The 23447-nt window shown below is 48.6% G+C and overlaps 2 protein-coding genes and 1 long non-coding RNA gene across 5 annotated transcripts in view; 2 read left to right on the top strand and 1 right to left on the bottom strand.

Annotated features, from left to right (window-relative positions):
• SYN3 (synapsin III) overlaps positions 1-23447 on the bottom strand; it is a 435938-nt gene that overhangs the window by 246729 nt on the left and 165762 nt on the right. Inside the window, exon 7 of one of the 3 annotated variants that reach the window (XM_084794232.1) lies at positions 12325-17357. The exons of the other annotated variants lie outside the window; for them this stretch is intronic. Within the exon in view, the coding sequence (XP_084650358.1) occupies positions 17253-17357 (105 nt within the window). The 3' untranslated portion in view covers positions 12325-17252. Of the gene's footprint in view, positions 1-12324; positions 17358-23447 lie in introns of those variants that run through there. 3 annotated transcript variants of the gene reach the window in all.
• Positions 1-23447, top strand: part of TIMP3 (TIMP metallopeptidase inhibitor 3) — a 49538-nt gene that overhangs the window by 14025 nt on the left and 12066 nt on the right. The gene's annotated exons all lie outside the window — the stretch shown is intronic.
• LOC311604393 lies at positions 4759-23405 on the top strand. The gene is made up of 2 exons (XR_014781471.1): positions 4759-5651; positions 5684-23405. It is a non-coding gene; the product is annotated as an uncharacterized lncRNA (long non-coding RNA).

The following is a 23447-nucleotide window of genomic DNA, read 5'->3' as shown; positions in this document are numbered from 1 at the left end:
TGATTTCCCAGGCTGCCCAGGCTCAGAAAGACTAAACCCTTAGCCAACTCCAGCAGGGTGCGAAGCGCACTTGTCCATCCTGCCTACAAGTGGGAGTAGCCGGGTGAGGTCAGCATAAGAGGTTGGAAGGTGGTATGTGTCTAATTGCAAAGGGGGAGGTGGAATGGATTAACACGCCTTAAATAGACATCAGAAAGCTAAGAATAGCCCGGCTGCCTGGAAATCGCTTGGTATTCCTGACCACAGGCCCGTCGTACTTAGTAGCTGCTCAATAAATGTGGGTGAACTACAGGAACGCTCAAACACTGAATCTGGGTCATTGGAGGGGTATGATGCCAGTAAAGAGTGTGCTCTGCATAAAGAGAATTTCTACTCTGGGTTATCTGAGCTCCGTATAGGCTGGAGCTCTTTGCTAACCAAGTTTACTTGCCAGCTTTTGGTTGTCAGTAGAGCAACTATTTTTATTTTATTTTTATTTATTTATTTTTGGTTTTCCAAGACAGGGTTTCTCTGTGTAGCCTTGGCTTGTCCTGGACTCACTTTGTAGATCAGGCTGGCCTCGAACTCACACTGATCTACCTGCGTCTGCCTCCCAAGTGCTGGGATTAAAGGGGTGCGGCACCACGCCCAGCCTCATTTTATTTTTTTAAAATAACAACTTAGAATTGGGACACCAGGCAAAACAAATTCAATGTGCTTTTGGCCTTGCTCTTGGTATGGTGCCAGCTAACCCTTCAAAGTTGAAAACAGGAGAAAGACTTCCGTTTCCTGATGTCATCAAGACCCGTTGGGCTGGGTGTGGTGGCAGGTACCTGCAATCTTAGCATTCCGGAGGAAGAGGAGGAAGGATCATGAGTTCCAGGCCAGCCTGAGCCACACACTGAGCTCCAGGCCAGCCCGTTTGTCCCTGCTCCCCACTAAAGACATTGCTGTTTTAAGAGCAGGTTTTGAGAACCCAGTTCCCCTAGAGCTTCCCAATGTCCCCCCTGCCCCAGACCTGGGGCAGCTTCTGTAGCTCTAGGAGTCTTCCTGAAGCTGCCTCACTGACTTTCCAGCAGAAATCCAACACTTCTTGTGAGGACAGGAGCAGACAAGACTTCCTGAGCTGTGGGAAGGTTTAAATCAAGGTGTTGCTCAAACCGAGGAATGTTCTTTGGAAAGGAGGCCTATCTACTTCCTAGTGGTTGAGAAGTTTAAAAAAAAAAAAGAAAGAAAGAAAAGAAAAAAAAGAAAAAGAGCAAGAGATGAGCACCCCAATTCCCTTCAAAGGCTGGACTCCAAGAACGTAAGACCTCCCTTTAGGCATCTCATAAAGATTCCATTCCAATAGTGTGGGATGATGGAGAAGCCCTTCCTCCCCTCCCCCCACCCCCCTCTCTCTGTGTGTGTCTGTGTGTTTTAGATCCAAGCTATAGAACCTAGTAAATTAGGTTCTTTTCAGGCTTGACTGGAGAACAACATAGTTGGCAGGAGAAAGAGCTATTGAAGGTCCAGAACTCAAATCCAGGCCAGAGAAGGTCATGAGCATCCAAGGGACATACAGATGTGGCACCTCCCTGGGCCCCTAGTCTTGTGCCCAGGATGATGGTATTACAGATAGAATCTGTATTGTATGCATAATACAGCTTACAAGAATTTTAGACACTCTCCCCAAGGGCATTTACAATCATGACAACATTTGTCTTAAGAGAATTGGGCAATGGTTGTGTGAAGATGAAATAGCCCAAAATAAAGGAAAACAACCTCCAAGGAACCTAACTTAATTTCATCCGACAGTCATCTTGAAAGGGAACGGCTCTGCCGATTCAGCCGTGGCCCTGATGTTTTGATAGAGGAACAGCTAAGAGGGCCTGAGGTGGTCAGCTAGGATTCAGGCACGATGACCATGGCTCGGGGTGCAGCAAGGCTGTACATTCCAACCTGGGAGTGTATTTATGAGTTGTAGTGGGCCACACGGGACAACACAGTGCTATCCAGAAGAGCCAAATCCTGGCTGGGTCCCCACCGCTGTGTTACTCCGCGTGAGTTATCTCCTCTCAGAGACTCGTTAATTCAGTTAATAGCTTAGCTTGAATGCCTGAGTGCTGACCATTAGGAGTCTGGCTTTTTGAACAGGAGAAACGAAGCAGGGTAGGGCACACAACAGCTGGGAGAGGCTGGGAGTTTGTTCGCTTTATGGTTTCCTAGATCTGGAGGTTATCCTACGCCCCTTCTTTCGGGCTTCTGGGCTGGCCCCTAGCCTTCTGTCCATTAACTTGGTGGAAGAAGCCAAAACCACTGAGCCACTCTAGGCCAACAGACCCAGGATAATGACGGCGAAGAGTTGCAGGGTGGGTGGGCAAGTGAGCTGCAGCTAAGACTGGAGGTCACATGAACCTAGCTTGGGCTGAGGAGGGGGGAAAAATCCCCTGTCATGAGGCTCAGACAGCATGGGTCAAGCAGGCAGCAGGTTCCAATCCAGTGGGTCACTGGACACTAGGCTGCTCTTCCCCTCTTCCCTTCCTAATTTCCTGTCTCCTCCTCCTCTGACATGGTTATAAATAACCCCCATGCTGGCCTCTGGGCTGAGTATAGGTGACTGGGGGTGGGGTGGGGTGGGGGGAGTGAGGGGACTGCCACTTAGGGGGTCACAGGGTTTCAGGTTGCTCAGGGGAATTTTGCTTTCTCGTTTTTTTCCACCAGCGAGTGAGAGAGTAAAAGCAGAAATGATCCGCGCTGGCACCAGGAGGTCTGACCTCCTGGGGCCGGTGCTAGGTTACACAGGCAAGGAGCTTGCTGCTTCTCTGCTTGTTGCAGGTCTCCCAAGCCAAAGAGCTGGAAAGAGGCTTAAAGAGGAGGCATCTCAGGACACACGAGAGGACAGGGTGTCAGGCTTGTCAGGAGCTGAGGGCTTCTGCCCTTATCCTAGGCTGGTCTCAAGTGTGAGGCCACATGTGCAAAAGGTGCGCTTCGCTTCCTGTCTGCTTCCTTAGCCACCAGGCCCATCGGTCTTGTGATTATTAGATGAGAAGGGAGCAGTTTTCATCCGTCTGCCTCTCACATGGCTGTGTATGTGTCCCAGGCCCTGATAACTCATGGATAAGAATTTTATTGGGCATCTATTACATTCCAGACAGACAAAGTGCTGATGTCTTTATGAAGACATTACTATCACCCTACCTTTAAGGGGTCCAGCCTGTCTCCCTACTTGGGGCAGGTCTAGCCACCTTTCTCTTATAGTTCTAGCTTGGACGACGAAGCAGGCATTTCTCTGTGTAGCCCTGGCTGTCCTAGACTCGCTTTGTAGACCAGGCTGGCCTCGAACTCACAGATCTACCAGCCTCTGCCTCACGAGTGCTGGGATTAAAGGTGTGCGCCACCATGCCCGGTTAGGTATTGACTTCCTTATATAGCCCTTTTGGCCTGACTTCCGCTTCCACTACTGGCCCAAGGGAACTGTTGGGACACTATGACTGTTTTCTAAAGACTTTCTCTTCCCACATGGTTTTCTAGGAAAACTATCAGCGTGATCTCCCCATGGCCTGGAGTCCCAGAGAAATCAGGGCCTTGAGGGCATCTTTTCATGTTGTGTGTGGTGAACAGGCTTCAACTGGTTCCTATGTCCAAGGCCATTGTTACTTTCTCTGGGGTGGGACCACAGGCCATCTCCAGGCCACAGGCCTGTCTTCTCTGAGTTTGTTGTGGCCTTCTCTCTGCTTAACCTTCCACTTTCCCAATGCTTTGGCACCATCTGGGAGCCCAGCACACTGAAGCCAGAGCTCCCCCACCCCCTCCCCAGTTTAATCCGATTAGTTTATTGCATAGGGGCAATTCTGCAAGGTCAGCTTGATTTTTTTTTTTTCCCCTCATCTCCCACTTACTTGGAATTTCTGGCTTCCACAATATGCCTCCATGCCCCATGACAAAAAGTCTCAGAGGAGGTCACCAGAACCTGGCTACTTTCAGGAGCTAGGGAGCACCTGAACATTCCCCCTGTCAGTGGAGAGACACTTTTAGGGACCCATAGAGAAGAACCTAGGTGCCCCCCCACCCCCATACTTACTATCTCTCACTGTCTGCTTCTGCACCTGCGAAAAGACACAAGCAAACAGACTAGACACCCCCTTCCGCCTGCCTGCCCACCCTCTTCCCGTTTCTCAGCAGATGGCTCATTCCAGGTGCGAATCCCTTTGGGGATTTCCAGATGCTTCCCCCTGGACTTGGCAGAGCTATACGGGGAATCCTGGTATTTGATGTTTTCCAGCCTCATGGATGTGGGTCTCACCTTCACAGGCTACTGGCGAGAAAAGTATTAGCCCCACTGGGAAAGTCATCCTGTACCGTGCATCCCGGGCTCCCACAACGTGCATGTCCTTTAAGAAACAACTGTGTGTCTGGAAGTTTGGTGCAAATGGGCAATGCCTAATGTTTCCTGCAGAGAAATTTCTTAAATATGTGTTATGTAACACAGCAGGACTCCAAAGAGCCATAAAGTAGCTTGTGGTATATTCTTTATCAAACACGAGGGGGCGGGGGGAAGCACTTTTGAGTAATGGAAACATTAAAAAAAAAAATAAGAATAATAAAAGATAGTAAAGTGATTCGCACCTGGAATGAGCCATCTGCTGAGAAGTGGGAAGAGGGTGGGCAGGCAGGCGGAAGGGGGTGTCTAGTCTGTTTGCTTGTGTCTTTTCGCAGGTGCAGAAGCAGACAGTGAGTATGGGGGTGCGGGGAGGGGCACCTAGGTTCTTACTATATTACTTGATGTGTAGAGAAAAGTAAGAACGTATATATTAAAGCTGTTTATTTGTTAGGGTGTACAGTTTTGCCGGATTGTCATTTTGGCCCATGTACTCCGGAAAATGAAATTCCACAACAGTGACATACCAATTTTTATAATCATATATAAAAGAACAATAAAGGGAAAGCAAAGCTTCCATGGATCCGCTGTGTGGGTTGAGGGGTCCATGGTAGGTGGAAGCCAGCAGCACAGCCTGCCTCTTTTGGGGGTGCTCCTTATAGCTCGTGGGGGGCGAGGGGGGGATGTCTCAGATCTTATACTGTTTCCCCGAGAGCCCTGATTACTCTGTGGACCTGCAGATTGTGTGGCTCTTGTCTCTGAGGCACCTGCTACGGGACGGATCCATGGCACCTTTCACAAGAGACTTCCAAGTGTAATGTCCCTATGGGGAGCTGTGGGCGGGCAGGTTTCCTCGGCTTCGCTCCTAAGTGAGTCAGGGAAATCAGGCTTCGGAGTGTCCTTCCTGTCCTACCAGTCTAGAAGTAGCCAGGGTTCTGCGCATTGGCCTAAAGCTGGCCCAGGCCTACAGGGGGGCGGTCTGGGAAACCGTGAGCACTTGCCAGCAGGGAAACAGCGGATGGGGAGGAGGAAAGGGAGCATCTCAGAGAAACACGAGGGACCTTGGAGGCTGGACTCTGGGCAGACAGCATGGTGACTGGCCAGGACCAGGGACAACTTGGCAAGTTCTCAAAGGGCTAGGGAGAGGCCACCTGGGGCCTGGGAGGAAAGTCTGGATTCTGTGTGAAAAGACCAGGGCTGGTCTTTATAGCATCCCCCCATTGGAGCTGGCAATTTAGGCAGTTCACCTAAAAGCCCTATCTCCAGCCTGTACAGGTAAAGGCTATTCATATATATATATATATATATATATGTATATATATATATATTAGTATGTATGCAGAGTGGAGTGCTATCTAATAAGGTTATCACAAAGGACAACAAAATGCCCTTGAATCCTGTTGCAGCTGTACCCTACCCTCCTGCCTCCACTGGAGCCAGTCGCTCCTTCACTGACTTTGGAAAACTAGCTGCTATTTGTTGAGCATCTTACCTTGAGCAGTTGGGTGTAGGGAGAGTAAGGAGAAAGGGTTTCATGGAAGACAGGTTCGTTACTGGGTCAAGGACTGGCCTTACATTGACCGTCACTAGACCTCTGCTTGGAGCAAAAGTGCACCTGGGAATCGCACAGGCTCGGGGGAAGTGATGTTTAAGATGGAGGATGTAATTACACATGCATGTGTATTGTATAAAGTATTATAATAAAATATCTTTAGGAATAGCTGAGTTCAGATTGGTCAGGGGCATGCATGTAGGACACAGAATCTGCTTTCATTGGTTGAATGGAGTCCCTTTGGTTCACTTCACCAGAGATGTTCACATCAATTCTCTCTCTCTCTCTCTCTCTCTCTCTCTCTCTCTCTCTCTCTCTCTCTCTCTCTGTTTTGTTTTTCACTTTTTGTACACCCCCCCCCCCCACACACACACCCTGCCCCAGGACAGCTCTGGCTGTCCTGGACTCTCTTTGTAGACCAGGCTGGCCTCGAACTCACAGAGATCCCAGATCTGCCTGCCTCTGCCTCTCCTAGTGCAGTGCGAGTGCTGGGATTAAAGGTGTGAGTCACCACTCCCAGCATTTTCTCTATTCTTTTTTAAGGACTGAGATGATTGAGCATAGAGAGGGCAGCTTGCCTTCTCTCTGAAAGGGATGGTCCCTGTGCACCCAGCGTCCTAAAACTGCCCACTACAGGCCAAGGGTTTTTATGAGCAGAGGATCAGGAAAGCAGAAAGGAACTTTGTTTGGGAAGGTGGCCCCTTGCTGTGACTTTGTGACAAATGAATAGACTCCTGGTGGTCCCCTGTCAATCCTGGGATGTTGCCTCAGGACTTTGAAATAACAAACTAGGTCCTGCAAGATCCACAAGGAATAACAAACACAAACATAGACAGATAGGCTTTCCTTAAGGCTTGTCACCAGTTGGCCTCCGTGGGTGAGCGACACAGGCTGCAGATAGGGGGACTTGGGAGGCACTTGTGAGTTCCTGGGACCTGAGAAGCTGTGTCAAATGTCCTTATAGCTACATGTCTCCCTGAGATGTCTACAGAGAGGTCGGCTGATGTGAGCCAAGGACTCTCTCTGGCTTGTATTCAGGGACTACTAAATGACTATTGTTTAAAGACAAGAGATAGCTTCTAGGTCCAGGTAAGACAATCAGGTAAGATGTCAGCGTACACGAATAGGTACATGTGCGTATAAACAATCATGTATGTATATTCATGAACATACACATGACATTAACATAGAGGACATTTATCACAGAGATATTTACAAAACCGCCCAACAAGCTCTTGGGGCTGAACTATATGAATGACTGCTGTTTGGATTAAAAGAACACAGATCATCAACATATGTGTTCCATATGATTCCATCAGAGGTGAAACCATGTCTGCATGTGTGTAGGATTGGGCCAGTCTAGGAGACAGCCTTGAAGGTGCCCTGCAGATGCCACGTCTTAGGTATGTCATTTTCATTCTGCTGTCTCCACCCTTTTTTTTCTGCACAGTGGCATCATTATACAAAAGAAACAATGCAAAAAGCTGACTGGAAAACCGGCAGGGCCAGCAGCCACGTAGGAAAAGCAAATACCTTCATTCCAGTTTGTAAAATGCTGGTGGATCTCAGTATTCCTGTCACAGAAACAGCAGATGACTCAAATCCTAAGAAATTAACAGGTTTTTGTTTGTTTGTTTGTTTGACACTAGCTAATGCATACAGGTCATCTGATTAATTACTGTCTTCTGGCCTTTTAGAGGAATGAAACTTCTGGATAGCTCACCTCCAGCTGAGGAGGCAAGCATGTGCCAGGCAAATGGTTTCTCATCGGCATCAGCCATGACACATTGCTGGGTATTATCTTACCCAAGTCCAGCACCACCAGCCAAAGCAGAGCCAGGCGTGGCCTCACCCAAAGCTCCCTGTTTAAGTATGTGGATTCATCTGGGCTCATCAAATATTTGCTAAGCACCAAGGTGTCTGCCCGTGAACCCCAGCCCGACGTCACTCAGGAGGTATCTGAGTGAGTGAGTCATCTGAGCACTGTGTTTTCCCTTCGCTGCATGACAGCGCTATGACACTGTTGTCACATCCACTCTCTTTCCACTTGTGGGAGCCTAGAGGCACAGTTTGGAATCCAAGGCTCCAGCCTGCAAGTACTCCATACCCCAGTGGAAAGAGAAGCCTGGGACCCATGATGCTGGGATGTGTTCCCCAGGGGTCCTGGGGGTTTTCTAGGTCATTTTCCTTATAGAGGAGGTACTCTGAAACTGCAGACCCCCTAGCTAACCTGGTCTCCAGTTTCCTTGTGTTTTCTTCCTACTCCTGAAAGAGAGACCAGCTGGGGAGGCGAGCATGTGCCAGGCACTCAGCAAATGGCTTCTCATCGGCATCATCCATGACACATTGCTGGGTGTTAGCTTACCCCAAGTCCAGCACCACCAGCCAAAGCAGAGTCAGGCGTGGCCTCACCCAAAGCTCCCTGTTTAAGTATGTGGATTCATCTGGCCTGGGACAGCTGCACGGGGCAGGCAGAGTCTGCCACTCTACCCTGTTTCCTTGAAATGCAACCATACAGGAACACAGCTCCAGCTAGCCTGGTGCCAGGCCCTGCAAGCTCCTACTTGTACAAATGGATTTTCAAACATGTGACCATCTGTACCCTGCCTGTGCCTCTGTGCTTTTCTGGGTGTCAGAAGAGATCTCCTGTGAGGTTTATTTACAGTGACCCTAGAAGGGAAAGGGTGATAGTAATAGCTATTAATTTCCTTGCTCTCAGCTCAGCCCCCTATAATCCATTCTCCAAAAGTAGCCAGAGAAAGCTATTGAAATGGCAGGGACTCATCAGCAATGGCTTGCTCAAAGCTCCCCAGTGGCTTCTTAACAAGTTCTAGAAGGTTCTTTAGGATCTGATCTCTGTTTTCATGGCTTCTTTCTCCCTTTCCCCCCAAAGAACCTGGTATTTTATTGGGCATTGTTGTTGTTGTTCTGTCTCTTCTACCATAATAAGTGCCAGGAATGTAGAGATCTCACTTCTTGGAAGATTCCTGGACTGTTAACGCTGACTGAAATGCATGAAATAACATGGGGGGCAGGGGCGTTGGGATTCAAGATGGATCAAGTGTCTTTTTTTGTGTGTTGGGCCTACAGTAAGGGTGGGAGGTGGAGCCAGGCTCAAACTTAGCTTCCATGCTCCAGTATTTGAGTGGGCAAAACCCAATCTAATGAGTTCTAAGAGGGCCATTTAAGGCCCTTCCAGCCAGTGTTCTTTGTTGATGGGAAACAGATCATTCAGACACCCCATACAGACTCTGGGAGATTCTGCCACCTGTTGGTTGCTGCATCCGAGAAAGAAGTCATCAGGTTAGCCACTTGCGGAGCTACATGCACCTAGGGAGGAAAGGCCAGTTTTAAGAGTATTTGTTCAGTCATCCGTTGCTTCCAGTTGGAGAAGCAGGGATGAGAGGTAATTTGGCCCATGGTGATCCTAAGAGTTAGACATCTAAGCAGTAGAATCAAGGTTTCCTCATTACATCTGGGAGTTCTGGTCTACCCAATGGGCTGGACCTGGGGGGAGAAACAGCCTATACCCTTCATGCTACATTATTTTCTTCATGTTTGGTGCACCAGCATACTAGTGCCAGCATTCAGTGCTGGCAGCAGCAGAGAGGAGTGGTGCTGGCACTGAGTGACACTGAACATCCTGGGAGAGTCATTCCCTTGAGGAAACTGACACGTGTCCCTTCCCCTTAGGGTGGGGGTGGGGTGGAGGCGGGAGGCTAAAACCAGCATTTCTGGGGCAACTGCCCATTACCTTCCCACTGCTCTAGGGGTAGCCAAGAAGACAGACTATCAGCTTACTCCTTATCTTAGACTTACCTGACTTACCTGAAACATGTCAAGTCACATGTCACCAAAGTCTACCCCTCCAAGCCTACTGCTGAAAGGGGACAGGGACAAAATAGGATGTGCTAAATTCAGCTAGGCAATTCTTAGCAGTCTGTCTAGCCATATGGCTGACCCCCAGTCTCAAAGCCAGATAGGTAGGAACTAAACTGAGCATCACGCTGCTGCTACCTTTGATCTGAGCCATCCTTTCATGATCACGCCTAGTGGTTCTGAGCATGACTCCCTCACTTAACTTTTCTTGTTGATGCCCAAAGAATGTCTGTAATGTTACCAACCAGTGGATGGAACAAAGAAACATGTTCCTTTTTGCCCAGCTGACTCCCAGTTGGCACTTAATTATGACTGAGATAGAGTTGGGGGTAGGGGTGCAGCCTGGCCCCTGGGCCTTCAGCTTTCTTTTGTAACCCCTATGGCAGGCTTTCTTCTTAGCCTGGGACTTGACTAGTGCCAGATGCTCCTGTTAGCCAGCATCTTCATAGCAGCAAGGCCATTGGCCTCCTGATTTATTAAGAGTGGTCCCGCTTTCCATCAGACCCTAATTGGTCTGGGTCTGGCCTTCACCTCCTACAGAATTCTGGCCACTGTCTATTCCTTCCTCTCTAGTCAGAATAATGCCTGGCTCTGGCCACTCACTGACCCTGGCCCAAGCAGGCCTGCCAAGTCATGGCTCTCCTCAGACCTAACTTTGTATATCAAGATTGGCTTCCCACACCCACAAACTTGTTGGAAGGCAGGTTTTTTTTTTTGAAAGGCTAACCACGCACACCGACATACTATTTTGGATTTGTCCAAATGCTCCTCGTTCCCAGGAAGGACCAAGATGCCACCCGGAAGACGTCAATCACAAGTTAGCATTTACATCCATGCGTCTTCTCCCTTCTCTTGCTGGGCTTTTCTGCACTGTCCCCTTGGATGGATACCAGTCAACGTCCCTTGCTTCTACCTGACCTGAAATCAAAATATGCTGGCCGAGAGTAAGTGGGGCAGCCGCCGTTCCAAGAAGGGGGTGAGGTTGGCAGCCAGGCTGTGAGCCTGCAATGCCCCATATGGGGCTCAGCTAGCCCTCTCCATTCCCTTTTCTCTTCTCTTAGAACTTACTGGTTCTCTTGCTTACTGCCCTCGAGCTTCTTCATGGCTTTGGGAATGGAGCCTGTTCCAGAATAATCAATGCTGCTGTTTCCCTCATGACCTGTATCTCAGTGCTCGCAGCCCTATCAGGCATGAATTCACATCTCCATTGATTTTTAATTGCAAATAGATTCTTCTCTCATGTAATGCATCCGGACCACAGTTTCTTTTCCCTCCACTCCTCCCAGCTCCCCTCTCCCTGAGAGCCACTTCCCCTTTGTTCCTTTTCAGAAAGGAGCAAGCCTTCAAGAGACAAACGGGACTAAAAAGATGCAATAAAACAAGGCAAAAGCCCTCATATCAATGCTGGACAAGGTAACCCAATAGGAGGAAAAGAGTCCTAAGAGCAGGCAAAAGAGTCAGAGACACAACTGCCCCCCCACAGTAAGGAGTCCCACAAAACCACCAAGCTAACAGCCGTAACATATGCAGAGGCCCTGGCGCAGCCCCATGCAGGGCCCGTGCTTGCCGCTTCAGTCTCTGTCAGCCCATATGAGGCCTGCTTTATTGATTCGGTGACACCATGATCTCCTGGTGTCCTCCATGTCCTCTGGCTCCTCCAGCTTACACTCTTTTTTTTTTTTGCATAATCTCTGGCTGTGGGTCTCTACACCAGCTCCCATCTCTGGCAGAAGGAAGCTTTTCCGCACATCTCCATTTTCAGCATGCAAAGGTTAAGACAGTTTGCCCAAGAGAGAGAGATGATCTGTAGTCATAGCTACTTGGGAAGTGGAAACAGGCAAATCTCAAGTTCAAAGCCTGTTGAGGCTATATTACAAAACATGGCCTTGCAATTAAAAAAAAAAGTATTTTTTAAGGGCTGGGGATATTGCTTAATGGTAAAGAATTTGCCTAGCATGGGCAAGGCCCTAGATAGATTTCACCAACACACACACACATGCACGCGCACACACACACACACACACACACACACACACACACACACACATAAACACAGAGTAATGCAGATTCAACCCTCAGTTCTCGGTTACCCCAAGTCCTCATATACACTTGACCTCTACACTGCACGCACCTTTCACAGTAAGAGAGGCTGCTAAATCCACAACAGAAGATGCAAGGAAGCTGCCAATCTTCCTCCCCTTTCCCCCCCCCCCCCATTATGACAGATTAGGTGTAGATAGTTGGGAAAAAGATAAACAATTCAGGGATTCCCACTGGAAAACACCAGAAACAGCTGCACCCTCCGCCCCCCCCCCCCTGCATGTTTGTCTCTCAGGGCCTGGGATCCTGCTCCTGTTTCCTGTGCCCAGCCTGGGGAGCCTGCCCAGCCCGGGATCCCTGGTGCATACCTCCCTGTGCTCTGGCTCTCACAGCCGATTGTGCAAGGTGTTTCCTGCGGATCCTACTGATGTGCTCTGCTGCTGCAGAGAGGATCCAGCTAGAACATTGTGAGCTGCTACCCACATCATGTTTTGTTTATGTTTTTCCTCTTTAAAAAAAAAAAATCCCAACCAAGGGCATAGGGGTGGGAAAGAGGAGGGAAATTGAAGACAAAAAAAAAAAAATATCCCCAGAGCGAGACCCATTCAATCTTCCTTGTCTTTCATAAATAGAAACGTCTATGGCAAGGATGTGAGTAAGTCAGGTCCAGGATGCTGTAAGGAAAACTGAAGGGAGTACCTGTTTTCAGAACAGCTTTCTCTGAGGGGCTCAAGGAGCATGGCAGATAAGCCACTCAGGTTGTGCTATTTGGGGGGGGGGTGGGGGGAGAGGTGAATGTTAACGGTGTCCCTGTGCCATGCCACTAGGGAAGTGGAAGGGCCCAGAGGAGATGTGAGTGTTTAGCATCACTCTACTCAGAGTGAGTTCTTCTCATCAGAGTGTCCATCCCGCAGCATCATGGCCAGGCTTCACGGTGCTTACTCCTCATTAGCAAACATCCTCTGCCACTTTGGATGGCAGAGGGACCCAGTGAGCTGATTAGGCCCACTCCATACTCACTTCTACAAGTTCAAACCATCAGGATGGACACTATACCAAGAAGGACCCTTAAGACAAGGCCAGACACCACCCCAGTGACCTTGATGTTCAGAAATGTGGTTTGAGAGAACACAGGGTACATGACACAGGGGACAATGAAGAAAGTAGAGCTGAAGGAAAAATGCCTAAAAGAGAAGTACAAAGGGACAAATAAAATAGGGCCAGGCTCTGGGGTAGGAAGGGACAATGGAGTATGGCCTTTCCAACTTGATCCTGGTGTAGAATAGAAGGATTTGGAAAGGTACCGGTAGGCAAAACTCACACCGAAAATGAGAGGAAGACAAAGTGAATCAATTGGCCAAGTGCCCCTACCCTAGGGCTCTTCCTGCCATTCAGGGCTCGCTGTGTAAGATTTTCAGCCGTGCATGGTGGTGCAATGCCTGTATTCCTAGCACTCTGGGAGGCAGAGAGGCAGGTGGATCTCTGTGAGTTCAGAGGCCAGCCTGGTCTACAAGGGGAGTCCAGGACAGCCAAGGCTATACAGAGAAACCCTGTTTCAAAAAACAAAAACAAAAAACAAAAAACAAAAAACCAAAAACCAAACCAAAACAAAACAAAAACCCAACCAACCAAACCAGAATAACAAAACAAAACAAACCTAAAGGATGTTATACTTAGTGACCCTGAAAGTCCTGTCCATCTATTAAAATGTGCCCGACTCGCTAGTGTATAAACAGGCACTGCTGGAAGGTTAAGTAAATGTGGCCCAAGGATAATAAACAGGAACTTGACAGGCCACCTGGACTGCTGGGTTCTCCACTTCCTCATTAGGTGATCTTGGGAAAATAATGCATCCTCATATGCTTCAGTGCTATGAGATGGTGCTAAGGACAGTATTTTCTCTATGAGGTCTTAGTGAGGCTCAAAATGGGACGATCCCCCTAAAGTACTCAGCACCAATCATGCGCAGTACCTGCACATAAATATTAGCACCTGTTGTGATTGATAACAGGAGTGCCAAATGAATGATACGATCCAAGCAAATAGATTTCTCATCTAGGAAAGCTGCCAGCATGCTCCAGTGACTCACTGGCATTTTGGGTCAATGTCAAACTACATGTATTGAGCTGCAGTGCTCCCGTTGCCTGTTGTAAACGGGCATTGGTGTGTAACACTGGAAATGTGTCCCCCTTGGCTCTTCATTGTTGTGCTTGGGGGAATCTAGAAGCAGTGCCTAAACGTGTTTCCACAAGTAGCTAAACTCATGTTGTGATATCACTTCCTGTGTGGGCAGGCAGACTCAAAAGCGATGGGTCACTTTGGTTATTTACATGAAACACTGTCTTGACTTCAGCTATGCAGTGAAGGTGGAAGGGAGAAATGACTTGTGCTCCACACACATGATTTGAGGATGCTGGTGCTGTGGCAATTGCCCTAGGTAGGGGATGGGACCCTAGTGTCCAGCCTTTCGGCCAGTTTATCACGTCTGCCCTCCTTCAGAGTGCATTTGTACTGTTGACTGATGGGGACAGGTACACTCTGAATGGCCTGTAAAACCAGAAGCCATCCTAGAAGCTAGAATGAATCCACACGAGGTCTGGAAACTAGATCCAGTTTGCAGTAGAGTCTTTAGACATTGCAAGGGTTGAAGGAGCCGAAAGCTCTCAGCAGCAATGGCTTTCCTAAGTCTTTCCCTGATTGTTCAGCCTTGGCAGGCCCCCTGTCATTCCTCCTTTCTGATGCATCTGACCTTTTTGGTGGAGCATTCCATGCTTGCTAATTGTTGAGTAATAGAAAAAGGGCGGGCCCTGTGGCTGGGCACATCTGTATTTAATTTCTAGTTGTATGACCTCTGACAAGTTCCTCAACTCCCCTGAGCTTTGTTTCTTTCTGCGTCCAATAAAAACACTACAATTAGCTGTAAGGGGCAGATGACTTATCTGTAGGTGTGTGTCTTGCTCGCTGCTGTATTTCGTCATCTGACAGAGCATCTGCCGTGGTGCGTGCTAGGCCATCAGGAGATATCTACTGAATACATTCAAGTACCGTGGGTCCTGTGGAGGAGATGTTCAGAGAATAGATGGTCTTTTCCCTCTTTATCACTGACCCTTCTTCCCAGTTACACTGGCCAGGCCAGAGAAGATGGCTCAGAAATACCAAAAATACGGTGGGAGCTGGCTTTCTAATTCTGTCATTATCCACCAGGACCAGAAGAGGCAGCACTTAGCATTCTTTACCTTTTTTTTTTTTTTTTAATTAGGTAGGACTTGAAGAGGCACTTGGAGCTTATCTCAGAGAAACATTCTTTCACACCCTTCACGATAGCTATTTCTGATTAACTGTCTTAGAGTTTACACGTGTAGAGTTTTCTCATACCTGTTCTACTTACGTGAGTGTCTACATGTCTGGGCATGGGAGCTATGAGCTGGTGGGCTGGGGCCAGTAACACCTTTTTCCAGTGGGATCCTTCCAGCGATTTGCACTCGCTATCCACAACCTTGGCTGGGTTAAGGATAAAGCTGGGGGGGAAACTGAGGCTTTGAGAAGCTACCCAAAGAACATGTTAAAAAGTCATACCAGGGTTTCTTAACATCTGTGCTGTATAAAATATACTACAGAAACAGAGCAGACTTTGCTGAATGCTCAAGCCACAAGTAATGCCTCCTGCTCTTTCCTCCTGGTGCCTTCAGGGAACAGAATTGCTACCCTCAGGTCTGGTGGGCGGAGGGGAGGGCCCTTGGATTAATGGTGGTTCAGTTCCTAAACCTCTCCCAGCATCCCTCAGCTCTTCTAGCAAACAAAATCCCAATTAGGAGGAAAAATCAAATTCTATAGACAGTTCCTGAGATGCTGCCAGCTGTTCTGCTCTCACAAACGACCTGACCTGAAAGCTCAATGTTCTGAGAGCCATTGGAGGGCACGGTATTTTCTGGGCACTGCTTCAAAGGGGCTCTGGTTGAAGACCAGGCTGCTATTCTGGTGGCCACTTGTGTGGGATAAAGTTTCCCATGGGCCCATGGGAAGGGGCTGGATCCCATGGAGGGAAGGTCAGGGTGGCCCGCTCGCCCCGCCACCCCCCCCCTTGCCAACTGTGAACCAATCGCAAAGAGGAAGTGGGCAGTCCTGAACTCCGAGTGTGTTTGAGCTCAGTAGAAGTCAGTGTGCACCCTAGACACCATATCTTCTCTGGCCACAGCACAGGAGACCAACCAAACACCCAAGGCAAACCTAGTCCAGGAGGTTAAGGGGTTTGAGTTGGGGGAGGGCACGGCAGGTGCAGGGCTGTATTAAATCCTAACGTTGAGCTTCAGCAATGGGTTGTAAAGTGGAAGGGGCCCATTGTGGGTCTGATGCAAAGAGAGGCATAGGAGACCCAAACTAGTTTCTTGGGGTTTCCCAAGGCTTTGGTGGGGGGGGGGGGCATGCTCCCATGGGAGCGCATGTTCTAGAGATACCATCACTTGAGGAATTGTTACTCACTTGGGAGACCAGTCCTACTGCAGGCTATGTTTTCTGTCACTCTGTAGGTTAGGATCTCTAGTCTATGAGTTTCGAATTAATTAATTTTTTTTTTTTACCTTTACTTACACCTACCAACAAGCCCATTCCTTTCTGGCTCTAGCAACTTCTCAGATGGCAACTAGACTAGGATGACCCCTCTGGCCTGTGGTTCTGTTCTGTTACCCCCTAATTCCATCTTCTTGGTCTCATAAGACAGAAAGATGGTTCCCAAAGGTAGGAGCCTTGCCAACCTGCCTATTGCCAGCTCTCTAAGGCGTGGTATCAGATCATAGTGCTTTATATCCTTGTGAGTAAATACTGCGCAGGGACTAGATCAATTCCAAGTGTGCTTGTGGAAGAGGAGGAAAAAAAGAAGGAGGGGAAGGGGGTCAGAGAACGAGAAGAAGAGCACACACAGTGAAAGCAGAAAAACACAGGATGGGAGGTGGTCGGAAAGGGCAGCTGAATTTGTTTTTCCTGCCCACCAAGGCCTTTGTGAGCAGATCAGCAGTGGCAGGCCTGGAAGAGCTTTCAGTGGGAGCTTGCTTCCTCTTAGGTGCCTGAGCCTGAGCACCCACATCTTTCGCAGGGTCTGAGCGCAGCCCTTCCATAGAGACAGGAAGTTGACTGCGACCCCCTGTACGAACAGCATCGCCTCAACTCACTTTGCTTGGAGTGTGAACCATCCCTGTTTGGGACCAGGGTCTCTTTGGACTCAGATACACTTCACCTGCCTGTTTTTTGTTTGTTTGTTTGTTTTGTCTAGGAACTGGTACTCTGTTCCAGGAGGCTAGGCAGGAAAACAATCCTGGGCTTTTCTGTTACCGTGCATTCCCTCTCCCAGGGGTCATTCATTCACTCAGGGAACATTTTTGGGAGCCTGCTGCAATGTAGGCTTGATGCCAAGTGCGGACACCCCAAGTTGTACCTGTCATCTGGTTACTAGCGATGCTGTTGAGTTGCCAAAGAACTCATCACAGAAGAGCAGCTTCCCCAGAAGGGAAGAGCGGGAAGTGGAACAGCGAGAGTCCATGGGAGTAGCTTGGCCTGCGGCAATACATTTGCCAGCGGAGGCAGCATTTTAGTTAAAGAGAAGCCAATGCATGGAAAGGAAGTAGAAGCCCAAGTGACACCTTAGTGGTGCCTGGCAAACCTACACCACACAGAAACACCATGTACCTCTTCAGATCCCAGGCCCTTACTCCCCAGCTCAGTCAGCTTTATATCCAGGAACCAGCAGCCATCCCTAGGACTTTTGCCCTGTCCTTGGCCAAATGACGCATATCCTTCTCCCAAATTGCCAGTGGCCAAGGAAGCAATTAAGGGCAACTGCCTTGAAAAGCAATTGGATTAGAAATTAATTGCATTAATCCCAAATCTGAGAAGATGCCTGAGGCCGGGGACCCTTGCCATTAGTCTCGGAGAGCTTCACACTGAGGTCATCACACTGAGGTCGTCACACTGAGGTCGTCATTGGTGTGAATGGGAAAGCAGAAGGAGCATGCTGGAGGTTTTGTTTCCTGTTCCTTTTGGGTGACCAAGTTCCAACTTCTGGATCTGTATTCTTTTGCCTCCCTTTCATGGCTTCTTTATTTTGTGTACAAACAGTAACACCATCAGGGACTGTTTCCTGGCTCCTGGCTTGAGCAGACTCACACAGTGCATACAAGGCAGGACCCTGCACATTCCTTCTCTTTCCTCTCCTTAGAGGCCCAAGGACTGAAAACAGAGCATCCCAAAGCCAGGCTTGCCCAGAGACCCCAGAGCACAATGTGGGTACCAGCCATTGGATACAAAGCACTGGAGCTCTGAGGTGGGGCAGTTTTAAAGGCATTCTCTGAGATGGAATTGGGTTGAAATGATTTGCAGCTTTCCAGATTTTTCTGAGCATGTACGGATCGGGTTTATTTTTAGCCGCAGGCATTCGTTTCTTGCCAAAAAAAAAAAACTGCTTAAATAAAACCAAGATTAATATTTTTACTTAACGGAAAGAGTTAGTCAGGACAGGCTTTGAACTAGAGCCTGCTTATCTTGGTGGGGAGTGCATTTTATAATGTCTGGCCTTGGCTTCGACATCAACAAAAATGGGGCCTTTGAAACTGACTGAGAGAAGAGCCCTGGGGAACCAGGATAGGATGTAGGAAGTGCCTATTTGGGGGAGCTGGTGGGGGAAGGGTGTCTTCCTGGAAAAGGGGGAAGAGGGCCTTGGTGTTACTAGGAGCCAGCTGCAGCTTTGCCTCATTCCCAGCCAGTTTTTTTTTTTTTTTTTTTTTTTTAGTTCCTGGCCCTTCCCCCCTTCTCCTCCTAAAGTCTGGTCCAAATTTCTGTTTCCTTTAACTTCAGATGCACCAAACAAGGTGTCTTCTGTAGGATGAATCCCGTAACAGATGTTCCTGATGACCTGCCCCCAAAGCAAGCTCCACTCCTTTGTGCCCTGGGGGCTCTGGCCCTGGTTCCTTCCTCAGTGCTTGCCATACTTTGCTATCATTGTATGCTTCTCCTGCCTGGGAGACATAAGAGTTCCTAAGGGCCTCATTTATCTCATCTATCCCCCAGTCAGGCACAGGCCCCAGGCAACGGGGGATGGACAGATGTTTGACCTACCAACTTGAGAACTGCCCTTATCACGTTTTGATGGATAGAAAGCTTAGAAAGACTTGGTTATCTTCCACAGTTTACACAAGAGAGTTACGTATCTAGCCTTGAGTCATCCTCTTTGTGTGTGGCGCTGCGTATGTGGGGGGGGGGGAGGGGAGGGTGGAAATCACGCTAAACTCAGCGTATTCCGCACAGATGTATTAGAAGCCCGTGATGTTTTCGGTCCTCCTGGGCTCTCTGAATAGAGCAGTTGGCCAAGCAAAGCACCTACCTACCTTGGGAGCCTGCATTCTATTTAGGGAAATATAATGAACAAACAGGCGGCCTGATGGTGGCATGTGGCAAAACACAACAAGGCTAGAGCCCAAGTGGAGGTACTGTGGGCTTGGGGAGGGGTATGCAGGGGGGCAGTGGAGAGGGCACCCTGAGCAGGATGTAACAAACAGGGGATGAAGAGAGCTAGGCAGGGGGTGAAGCAAGGATGTCCAAACCTAACAGCTGCAAGGGTAAAGATTTGGGCTGCCGTCCCCTGAGACGGAGAAGGCCCTCAGAGTCCCGGTGATGGGTGTGGCCTACTCCCAGGATACAATTGTACCTCACACCTATAGTAGAGTTCCAGGTGTGAGTACCATAGAGAGAGGCATAAGAATTGTGGAAGGTCCTGATGGGGGTTCTGAGCAGGTGGGAGTTGTCACTTGCACAGGCCAAATAGACCCTTACTGACGACCACAGTTGTATGTAAGAGAGTGCTTTAAGTAAGAATACACCACTGATTGGACTGGGGTTTTTGTTTGTTTGTTTGCTTGTTTTAATGTTTTGGGTAATTTTAACAAACTGGCTTTGGTGAGTCAGGGAGAGTTCCCTGTGAAGGAGAGCACCTATGAGGTTGGTAACCCTAGCCCGCCCTGTCTGTATGTGCTGCTAGGATGGGGGGTGACCTGCAGGAGGCCACACAGCGACAACACCAATGTGCCTTGTGCTTCCTGTTATTTCATGCCATTACCACTGACTCACTAGAAACCTTCTTATTCTGATCATTCTGGCTTGAGCCATTTTAGAGGGAATTTTTTTTTTTTAGATTCTAGGGTCCTGTCACCCACAAAGTGAGAACCAGGGGGAAGAGGAGCTTCTAGGCTTCCTTCATCTTTTGCCTCCTTCATCTTCATTTCTACTGCCTTGTCCTTAAATGTAGATACATCAAGGGTCCTCAAAGGGGCAAACAGGTTCCTGAGAAGAACCTTGTAAAGGATGAAGGCAGGAGGATGCTGTCAGCCTTCTTTTCTGAAGAGCCCAAAAGTGTTACAGGATTGCGAGTACTGTCCAGACTCCTGCTTCCAAATCACCTGCCACCTGCACAATGCTCCAAGGCTGCAAAGCACTTTACATACACATTGTCCTGTGCTGGAGAGGCACAGTAAGCGAAATAAACAATCTACGCTTATCTGCTGGTGGTCACTACTTGTAGATTCCTGCTAGGAACCAGAGAGGGGAGGAAGGGAGGGGAAGGGAAGGGGAGAGGGAGGGAGGGCTGGAGAGTTACACAGGGACCTCCCTGCCCTTGTGTCTCTACATTTTCAGGGCAGAGCCAGCCAGCCAGCCAGTCAGGTGGCTCCTAGGAGAGAGAGGCTACATGGAGCTTTATGGCTCCCGATGGGAGCTTGAGATAGGTCATCTCCACAAAGTTGGGGGCCTTTATCCCACAAATTAGCCAGACCAGCAGCCCTGCTGTTCCATCCTTCCAGCCTGTCAATAGGTAGACCCAGGTCAGGGAGGGAAAGGTCTGGGTTTGACTGGTGGTGGTTGGATTGGTGGAGCAGGGTGGAAGGTTGTGGGGAGAGGCATAGCCCAGCTCCAGGGTTTCTTGCCCTTCTCTGAATAGGTTGATTAACAGCAGATGTGTGATTCCTAGAGCTACACCAGGGGATCCTGCTTGCCTTGGAACTGTTACCGTCTAAAGCTTGTGCAGCTGAGGTCCACGTGGCTAGCAAAGTGGATGGGTGAGCTTGGAAGGGCTGTGCTCTCTCTGCCTTTAGTTTTTTGCAGCCACTTACCAAACTTTCCAAAATATATCACAAGGAAGAAGCCTGTTCTAAGGAGATGTGCTTTTTATGCCTGCTTTCCCATATCTCTGATCGACTTGAGCACTTCACATACATTTGTGGGTGTGTGAGCCAATTCCCAAGTACCCACAGCCTGTTCTTTTCCTTTCGGTGGTCTGTAGAGTGAACCCAGGGCATTCTGGGCAACTCTTCTATCATCCTTCTCTGTGCCTCGACACTCAACCTCTAGGCAGTTTCTTCTTGGGAACTTTTAAGTTGAAATATTATTGATGCCTTAATTAATCTCTTCCTGTCCCTTTCAAAAAATCTGTGTGCCCTCAGAAGCAGAGAAGGCTACAGAGGACCTAAGGAGCCTCAAGAGGCCGAGTCGGGCTGGGCCTCTTCTCTCTCTGGTCTATGGCAGCACTTAGGCTCCACGATGATGCTAAACTCTACCCTGTCTCCCTGCTAGAGTGCAGTTGGTGGAAGCAGGGAATGGGGCTTTTACTTCTTGCCATCACCCCTACCAAGCATTCGTGCTTCCAGACCCCAACCTAGGCCATGCCCAGGCTGGCTCAGCTGCTGGAGGACACTGGGTGAAACAGTGTGTGGCCACTCTCTAGCAGGAGTAAAGAGAACCCGTGTCCAGCCTGGTCCATCTCAAAGCTGCCATTTGGAGGTAGGGGAAGCAGTTGGATGTACTGTCAGCTCCAAGTTGTGAAGCTGTTTTCTGTTGCTGTTGAAGTCTTGGACACCCCGCAATCTTCTTGTTCTCTATGACTCCTGCCTGGGCCAGTGACTGCCTCTGGGGGAAAACTTTACTGCCAAATAGGAAAGCACAGACTAACACACATCCAAAAGTTGCACAGGACAAACTAAAGTAAATGAAGTTATACTGATTCAGGAGCCAAATAGGTGGACTTGGGGCTGGCAAGCCATTTGACTTGGAAAGGCTCTGAATCTATTTGGGAACATAGAATGTTGTTTAATTTTAGTTTAGTTTCAAGAGGTTTTGCTTTTGTAGATAAACCAGTGGTGTGGCCTCTACCCTGGGCTGTCTCTGCTTCTGCCTCTGTCTCTCTGGACCACAGATGCCATCTTGTTTGGCAGGTCTCACTAAATCGCTACTGGGCTATCTGTAGTGACAAGATGGGACACTGATGGAGGTACCTCATGCACACTAGTTTCGATCACCCCACGTGTGCTCCTGTATCTTTCTCTGTGGGTTTTGCAAGGCTGGGGTATTTTGGTGAGTTTTCCTTCACTTTCGTCCCAGCCAGCAACCTCCCCTCTACCCTAATCTCATGAAGGTTTGACAGACCTTTGCTGATAGGGCTTTAGGGAGACAGATATCAAGTGAGCTTCTGATGGTGGTAGCAATGCTGGTGACAGTGAGTTAAGATGAATGATGCTTGGGGTAGGTCATATACTATTCTCTATGCTTATTCTTGGCTCTCACAGCAACTTTCTGATGACTGCTATCAACACTCCCATTTGATGCATTAGGACACTAAGGTCCAGAGAGGTTTAGTATGTTTCCTTTGGTCACATGGCACCAGTGCTAGGATTTGACTCCACACAGGGAGCCTGCCAAGCCCAGCTGTTTATGGCCTTTCTCCACGAGTTATATGGATGTCACTTGTAATCGATGTGAGTGGCATTGGTCCAAGAAAACCAAAGAGATCTAAGGGAAGAGAGCCATAGTGAGGCCACATAGAGATGACAGTGGGATTTGAACTCTGATGTAACTCCCTGAGCACAAACAAAACAAAACAAAACAAAAACAACAAAAAACAAAAAACAAACAAAAAAAAAACCTCGGTGTGTTTTCCCTAAACTATCCCCAGATGAAAAAAAGTTCCAAGCTCAGGCCATTTCGGGGTAAGAAAAAATTTGGCTGGCTTTATGTGCAGAAGCTTCCAGAAGTGCCCAGCTTTATAGGGCAGGCTTGCCTAAGACGTTTTCTGTCTACATCAAGGCTCTTTGCAAGCCAGGAAAGGCTAGACACTGCTATTTAAAGTAAACCCCTCTTCTTGCATTTTCCCTCGTAGGCAAAGCCTTACTCCCCAGTTTACCTTCTGGGTAAAGGAAGCAGCTGAACACGGAGTTGGTCACTTCAGTTCCTTGAGTGTCTGTTGCCAAGTCCAGGTGGACCTGCTTTTTCTGCCCAGCAGTTCTAATGAGGTTAGGGTAGATGAAAGAGTCCCTGGAGCCTCTCCGAAGATGGCTCGATGCCTGCTGCTCCCGGGCTTGCAAAGGGAGACACCAGAAATGGAGGCAGAGCCTTTGCGGAGGTTGTTCTGGCAGCTTGTCAATGTCTGGCTTTTACAGTAGACCTGGAAACAGCCAGTCACCCTTTCTTAACCTGAACTGCCTGAGCTCTGGCTTCACCAGTGGGCTTTATGTTGTCAGGATGGTTAAAAAAAAAAAAAGAAAAGAAAAGAAAAAGAAAAGAAAAGAAGAATAAAGTCTAGAGAGGTCACTGACTAATTTGAGTTCT

This window comes from Acomys minous (assembly GCF_964271855.1).
Source record: "Acomys minous genome assembly, chromosome: 9".
NCBI classification, from domain to species: Eukaryota; Metazoa; Chordata; class Mammalia; order Rodentia; family Muridae; genus Acomys; species Acomys minous.
Note: the sequence above shows the minus strand (reverse complement) of the source record. Positions and strands in the feature narration are given on the sequence as shown.